The sequence below is a fragment of the Euphorbia lathyris genome, chromosome 6 (genome assembly GCF_963576675.1).
Source record: "Euphorbia lathyris chromosome 6, ddEupLath1.1, whole genome shotgun sequence".
Lineage (NCBI taxonomy): Eukaryota > Viridiplantae > Streptophyta > Magnoliopsida > Malpighiales > Euphorbiaceae > Euphorbia > Euphorbia lathyris.
This window is the reverse complement of record NC_088915.1, coordinates 77,387,112-77,395,579: the sequence shown is the minus strand read 5'-3', so window position 1 is coordinate 77,395,579 and position 8,468 is coordinate 77,387,112. Positions and strand designations below refer to the sequence as shown.

Genomic DNA, 8,468 nt, shown 5'->3' with positions numbered 1-8,468 from the left:
TCATCAAATGAGGACCATTTGCCTCCATGGTGAAATACCAGGGTCACATATCCAGCCATCTGCACCAATTCATTCAACATACCAGCAAAAACAAACAAAACAATAATAAATAGCTATTTAATGACCAACAAAACCATAACTCAACTTATATATCAAACCAACAAAACCAAAAGACAATACTAATCGATAAATAGAAACAGAGAGATGCATAAAATGACAAGTCGATAATATACACGAATCGATTGAACTAAAACACTATTACATGCAATATAACTGTTGATGATCAATATACCCAACAAAAAAAACACAAGTCCGATTATTAATCGTAAAAACAGAAAACCCTAACTTACTCAAACAAAACCCGAAACCAAGAACACATGTAACAGAAGAAAAAAATCGAAATTTCCATGGATATGGTGCACTTACCTTGGCTGACATGTAACCCCTTGGAAAAACCTTGAACTGTGGTTGCCCTACCCACTTCAAACAAGCGATTCCAACATCTATCTAACTTCGTCGCTTCAGAAAACACACACCATCAGTAGTAGAAACGATGGTCAGAGTGTTTATGAATGAGTTCTTGGTTGGCTGCCACTTCGTATTCCGAGTTTGGAAAGCGATCAATGCAACTAAAATATGAAAAGTCACTAAAGATAAAAGCTGTTATAGAAAGGTCTGGAGCCTATATAGGTCTTCTAATATTTTCGGACAAATCTACCATTTGCCACGTCACCAAGTTAAACGAAATTTTCTCCATTTCCGTAATTCTTGTAATGGCGTAAGACACAGTCCTTTTTTTTGGTAAAAACAAACCACAGGGGTTTTTTTTGAACAACATGAAACCACAGGGGTTGTTTTTGGAATTTACCCAAATATATATAAGGACTTAAAAGGGAGATTAACCAAATAGGAATAGGAGGAGAATTTCTAGGTTGAATATATCAATTTTGTCTAATGTACGTCATGATATACATATTACTAGATATTGCATATATAATTAGTGTCGTGAGTAAATTCCTTTCAAATCCAGAAAAATGAACATTGAAAAGTTGTCAAATGGATATCTATATATATTCGTGTTACTTTTCAAAGTCAAGATTTTGTTTTTCCAAAAATACCCACTGTCACATCAACAATCTGCTAACGACTCAAATTACAAGGTTTATTTTGGGACAAAATGGAAAAAACCTTATAAGTACCGATTTATGAAAACATAAAACCATATGTTTTTTTAATTAACCCTTAATTTTATAAGTTTTTTTAGAATATATAATTTAATTTTTGTACAACTCTACAAATCAGTTAAACAAATGCAATCAGCCGATAACTAACGATTAAACTGTAAACATATAATTATTTAAACTAGTCGAAAACTCGTGCGATGCACGGGATATGAAACTTTTATATAATTTAGATAAATAAATAGATTGACATATTTACTTTTAAATAATTTTATATCATGCTATGAAAAAAAATTATATTATGTATATTTGAAATTAATATATATATTTTTAATGATAATTCAAATTAAATTAATTTTCAAAATAATCGACTACTTTTTTTATAGAATTTTAACTAAAGATGAATGATTTATTTATTTTTATAAAATTCAATGATTTGTACTTTTTAGGATTTTAATACATTTTCATATTCTAAATATTCTGTGAAACAATAATAATAAAATAGCAGATTAATTAAGAAATATATTAGAATATAATAAAAAATCAAAAATTGAATTAAACTATAATTAAAATTAAATATTATATTTACGATACAAAAGAATTACAATATAGGTTAAATAAAAATTGAATTAAACTACAATTAAAATTAAATATTATATCTACGATACAAAAGAATTACAATCTATGTTAAAATGGAAGCAACATCAATATATTATTCTATAAACTATTACAATCAATACTTTTCTAATGTTGCTGTTGGCCCAAAATAAAATAAATTTTATTTTTATGTATATAGAAAGCTTATGTTTAATTTAGGGTATAGTTTCTATTTTTGTCTAGAAAATAATGAAAAATACACGTGTAAGCTAACCTTCAACCCATGAGAGAGTCCGGCACCACGCGGGGCGTGTCCTAAATACGCAGCGCGTAAACAAGGCGTCCGGAGAAATCAACGTCAAAACGCAAACACGCAGCGCGTCCTTCACCTTACGCGGGGCGTAATTTCTCACGCGGGACGTATCTGTCAATACGCCGTGCGTAAGACGCATTCGTAGAGCATTCCAAGATCAGAGGCTTGAATACGCGGGGCGTATCCACCAATACGCAAGGCGTATTCCTTCACGCGGGACGCGACACCAGAGACGCCACGCGTGGAAACCATCAATGAAACGCACTAGGCCTAGTGTCCGCCAACACGCAGGGCGTAGTCGGACATACGCGGGGCGTCAACTCTCTCTCAGCAGCAGTTGGAATTGGTCAATGGAAGTTAATGGAAGTTGAGGTAGTGGGATGATGTGGCATTGGTAGTTGGAGGAAGTTAAGGAATTAGTTAAGTTAGTTAGTGACTATTTACCAAAATACCACTGACTATTTACCAAAATGCCACTCTAAAAAACTATAAATAGACCCCCTCCCCTTCATTAAAAATCACACTCAACACAAACACAATCCCCTTCCTAAGGTCCCTTTCAATTCTCTCTAGTTTCTAGTTCTTAGTTTTCAAGTTCTTAGCTCCTAAGTTCTTTAATTTCTTCAAGTTCTTCAAGTTCTTCAAGTTTTTCCTTTTCGTTCTTTGTTTTTTTCTTAGCTTTGATCCCTTTTTTAAGCTCTCTTTAGCTCCAATTCAAGTTCCAATAGTCTTTCTTTTAAGTTTCTCAATTCAATTTAGCATTACTCTGCTCAATTTTCATTTAGAATTTCATTTCCGAATTAATTTTCCAGATTCATCCAATTGTTTTCGAAGCCCGATTCCGTCCATTTTAAATCATTATTTGCTTTCAATCCCTTCGACAAAGTTGTTCCTGACGTCTTGAATTTCAATCTAGTGTTTTTAATTTCCCGATTCCATATCCAGAAACTATAGTTACACACTGACCTTTCCAGCCCAAATTCTTTTAGCTATTCTGCCCAGATTTTTCCAGATTCGTCCAGTCATTTTCAATCCTCAATTACGTCTATTTTAAGTCCGTTTTAGCCTTCGATCCCTTATACAAAGTTGTTCCTGACGTTCTAAAGTTCAATTTACACTATTTACTCGTCCAATTCCGCGTTCTTAAGCACTCTAACCAAGCTCCCGAAGTTAAGGTCTAAATCTGCCCTATTTGCCTACCAACGTTTTGCCATTGCACCAAGCACATACTGTAGGGGCCCGACCGATTGCAGCTCTCCAAGGACCTCACGCCGATGCCAAAATTCAACATCAATCCGAGATAGCTATTGTGGCTCCGAGTTTGTTGTTGAATTCCAATTTATTTTAATTGCATTTCAATTCCTTGTATTTGATTTGCTATTCCATTTTAATTGAATCAGCTATATGTTTAGTATAGAAGTTTTTCAATTGTAATTCATTTCCAATTTCATGTTTCAAACACTTATTCAATCAATAAAATACCATTTTTCACCAAATCTTGTGTCAATTTCGCACTTTAAATTCCTTTATTTTCTCGTCTTCAATTTACCCGCATTAGCTTAAATAAAACAATTTATCTAGCAAAGTTTCTATAACGGCGCTAGAGACCCAAGAGGGACTTTTTCAATCCTTGCGTCCCTCGTCAATCGCTTCGTTTAAGATTTCAAGTTTTGGCGCGCAATTCCATAAACTTAACCGTCTTTAATATTTTGAGAAATAATTTCTCTGGCACGCCCGCACCCTAACCACACGTGACAAGGTTGAAATTAGCATATTCGCAAAATATCGCTAACAGTTGCATATGAAGAAATTTTATCAATTCAATATGTTACATATAAAAAAATAAAATTCGTAAGAATTAGTCACAAATTCATCTTGATGATAATTATTTTGGTTGATGGAATTTCATGATCACCAAGTATTCGAATTCAATTATTCATTCTGCTACAATAACCCAATATATCTAATTGAATCAGTTTAAGATGATGATTTCTCCTATTTTCATCTCGTAATATCTCATCAAGACATTCAATCAATTTGTTTTTCATTCTTTCACTATATAGAATATCAGCCATACTCGCAGATATCACTTATTTGACTTCATTAATATTTTCTAATAATTATATATTCTTGAATTTTGTATGTAAGAAAAACAAACAAAAGAATTGAAAAAAAAATGAAAGGACGAAAAAGATAATTAGGAGAGAACCATCTTCCTCTCGGGGTTTTTTTTTTAAAATAAGAGATAATGTCGAGACATAAGCGTATAAAGAGGAGAGTGAAAATATTTTTTGCCCATTAATTAAACATTTTATTTTTTCTTAATGAAGTATTAAGTTCATAAATTAATTTTATTTAAATAGAATTAAATTGCAATTGTAACCACTCAGTACAAAAAAAAAACGTTTTATAATTAATATGTGAAAATAATTATATTAATTAGAATCATTATGCTCAATATTTGAGAATTTGAAGAGATTCAAATAATAATTTTTCTTAATTAATATTTTTCAATAATTTGTCCTATGATCATATTTTATTTTCATCTATTAAAAACTCTTGAAATACTAACAATTTTGTACGAACCATAATATAATAGTTAAAAATTATATAAGCCAATGTTGCAAAAGCAATTATCTCAATATCCATAATTAATGTACATTTTTAGGATTTTGAGCATCAAAATTTATTTTTATTTACCTTGATTTTGAATTCGTATCTAGCATAATCCACATTCTTCAAGAATAAACATCTTATCAAGCGTATTAGACGCTTACAATCTCCTTGTCTAGAAAATTGGGAAAAAATAACTGCTTGATAATAATAATAATAATAATAATATAACATAATTTATATTGAAATAAACTTCATTGTAAGTATAATATTCCAATATCTCTTTAATATTTTATTTAATATGTCTCAAACTTCAATGAACAACTATCGTGTGAAACTTTATATCTATTTGTACCAAAATGCATAAAAATAAAAAATAGGCAAAAAGCATATTTAAGCCCCTGAACTTTATCTGTTTTAAGGATCAAGCCCTTGATCAATTATTTTTCCACATTGAGCCCCTGAACATTGATTTTGTTATGGTTTAGGCCCTTATTTAACTTTTTTTTCGAGTTTAGGAGATGAGAAGATCGATTTGACAATTCTAATGTTGAAAATCACAAAATGGGAGAGAAGAAAATCGAGTTTGGAAGAATATACTGAAATTTAGTTTCTATAATTTCGTTTTAATTTTTAATTTTTATCTCTCCTAGTCAAAGAAATCTTTTTTTTATTTGTCCATGTCAACAAGCCGAATCGCCCTAACGATGTATGCAGTCCAAACTCGACAGAAAAGTTAAATAAGGGCCTAAACCATAACAAAATCAATGTTCAGGGGCTCAATGTGGAAAAATAATTGATCAGGGGCTTGATCCTTAAAACAGATAAAGTTCAGGGGCTTAAATATGCTTTTTGCCTAAAAAATACAATCCATATCAATTAGCTAAACTCAAACTAAAAAAATGAGTGGATTTCAACATGTTCCGAATTAGAAAAATTAATCTAACTTCAATTAAAACTAAAAATTGAGTTCATAAAAAGCCGAAAATCTAAATTTTAGTTAGAGTTAACAATCAAAACGATAACACCTAGGAACATATACTAAAAAAAATGCAAATATACAAAATCTTTATTTTAATCATTTTGAAAAATAAATAAATAAAAAAGAAAACATGGATAAGGTAGCGAGAGGTATGAAATCTGGATAACGACATAAATGAAATTTCATCTCTGAAAGATGAAACTATAACAACAATTGTTTAATAAAAATAAAACAACAGCACAATTGAGAAAGCCAAAAATTGAGTTCATATAAAGCCAAAAATCTAAATTTTAGTTAAGAATTAGCAATCGAAACGATAACACCTAGCAACATATACTAAAAAAGAATACAAATTTATAAAATTTTTATTTTAGTCATTTTGAAAAAAAAAACAAATAAAAAAGAAAACATGGATAAGGTAGCGAGAGGTATGGAACCCGGGTAACGACAGAAATGGAATTTTATCTCTGAAAAATGAAACTATAACAACTATTGTTTAATAAAAAGAAAACAACAACACAATTGAGAACAAATATAACTACAACATATGAAAAAATCGAATAATTACCTTGAGAAACATAAGAATTTCTTGTAATTTTTGACACTTTTGTGTTTTTTGATTTTAGTTGTTCATGCATCTTCTATTTCTGTCGGATTTCTTCAATTGAAGCTATCAGTTTGGAAAAACAAAAAGACAAATAAAAAAGAAAATATGGATAAGATAGCAAGAGATATAGAACCTGGGTAACAACAGAAATGAATCTGAAAGATGAAATTATAACAACTATTGTTTAATAAAAATAAAACAACAACATAATTGAGAACAAAATAACTACAACATATGAAAAAAATCGAATATTTACCTTCAGAAATATAATACTATCTATCGTGACCAATGAATATAACGGTGGAATACTATCTATCATGCTTTATATAGAAGTTTATTTGTGACTTTTAGTTTTCCTTTGCTTTGTGTTTTTTCATCTTCCCGTAACTCTTGCTTTCTTTTATTATTTTAATTAATATGCTAGTAATTATTTAATATATTATAAATATAAATTTTGTTATTTTTAATTAATTAAATATTTATTTTTAATCTGATTTTTTACTACGTTGACAACTCATTCAAAAGACCTCTAAAACACTTCTTCTCATTTCTCTCTGCTTCCGTAATTATATATAGTATAGATTTATTTCTCTTATTTTTTGGGAATAGATATTTTTAGGATCAAATACATGAATATCATAATTAAGTACAAAATTACAATTAAGTCATATCATCACATTTAATTCTTAATATGTCATTATTCTCTCTATATTATGATTTTACTCCATAATTTAAAAATTCCAGACTTCAATTCATAAATCATAAAATCCTAAAAAATATATTCTAAACTTTTAATTTATAAATTCTAATCCATAAAATATATTAAAAGTACTGATTTTACTAGTTTGATATAATCCAAAATTATAACTTGACATAGTTGTAAATAGTTTTTAAAAGATGAATTACTGTGTAATTTTGCCATATTTATTTAAAAGATTAAATGAAGATGGACCGGGCTTTACATTAAGCCCATACATATTACAGGCCCAATCCAATAAACATTTAGAATATTGATTCAATCATGAAAATTGAAAATTATCCAAATTCCATTTCTCCATCTCCACCACATAGAGATATCTCAAACTCACATCTCACAGAAAAAAAATATGATATCTTCTCTCTATCAATCACCATTTCACCTCACCTTCTCAAAGTTCCAAACAGAGACATCAAAACACCCCATTTTCACTCCCATAAAATTGAGGCATAGAACAAAACTTACACTGATACGGTGCCGTGCCAAAGAACCAGAAGAAAGGAGAAAAAGTTTTTTAAGTCTTGAAGAAGCTGGTTTAGTTGAAATGTCTGGTTTAAGTACACATGAACGCTTTCTCTGTCGTCTAACGGTGTCGTTTTGTTCTTTAATCTCTCTGTTTAATTAGTTCGTAATCTTAATTGGTTGATTTAATGTTGGGTTGGGTTTAATTGAATTTGTGCAGGTATCGTCGTTGAATCTGTTGAGAGTTATAGCGGAAGAAGAAGGGTGTGGGATTGAAGAGCTGAATGCTGGAAGAGTTTGTGATTGGTTTGTTAAAGATAAGGTTAAAAGAGAACAGAATTTGGAATCTGCTGTTCTTCAATGGGATGATTCTGAATTCCAATTTTGATTTTTTTTTTTGTTGTTCTTCATTTTAATAAACCATTGTCTCATGGATTTAGATATTTGTTGTTGTTAGTAGATAGATTTATTATAGTTGGATACGTTTACGAGCATGAGCAATTTACCCTTACCGTTTAAAATGCGGTGCAATTTTATTTTTAACATTCGAAGTCAAAAACAATTTTATTCAAGTTAGATCAATTTCAAACATTATTATAAAACACGTATCTTTTGTTTTTTATTCTGCATCAATTCCAATTAAGTTAATTCTAAAAAAAAGATTTTATATTTTTTGTGATTTAATAATAGAATTGAAGATTAATATTTTTAAATTCGGTAAAATATTTGAATTTTTTTTATCCAACTTGTACAAAATTTATTATATTTTTTCATGGTATATAATTTATTAGTCTCTTAGTTTTTACCTAACACATTGTTTAGTCCCCTTATTTTGAAAAACACATTTTAAGGTCTCTATCTTTTACTAATATTAACTGTGTGGTCCTTTTATCTATTTTTTTAGATTTTTAACCGAACATATCTTAGCTTTTAGGACAAGCACATTACAATACAAG

General features: G+C 29.5%; 1 protein-coding gene across 1 annotated transcript; it reads left to right on the top strand.

Moving 5' to 3' along the window:
- The first annotated feature begins 7,342 nt into the window (after nucleotides 1–7,342).
- LOC136232853 (uncharacterized) lies at nucleotides 7,343–7,955 on the top strand. Its single transcript, XM_066022296.1, has 2 exons — nucleotides 7,343–7,639; nucleotides 7,733–7,955. Exons 1-2 carry the CDS (start codon nucleotides 7,400–7,402, stop codon nucleotides 7,898–7,900), a joined length of 408 nt encoding a protein of 135 aa, XP_065878368.1. The 5' UTR covers nucleotides 7,343–7,399; the 3' UTR covers nucleotides 7,901–7,955.
- Nucleotides 7,956–8,468: the final 513 nt, after the last annotated feature.

Bases quoted from the DNA above. Each gene is read 5' to 3' on its own strand.
- LOC136232853 (XM_066022296.1), top strand. From the start codon at position 7,400: ATGATATCTTCTCTCTATCAATCACCATTTCACCTCACCTTCTCAAAG. The intron at 7,640-7,732 runs GTGTCGTTTTGT...GAATTTGTGCAG, and splicing joins GCTTTCTCTGTCGTCTAACG to GTATCGTCGTTGAATCTGTT.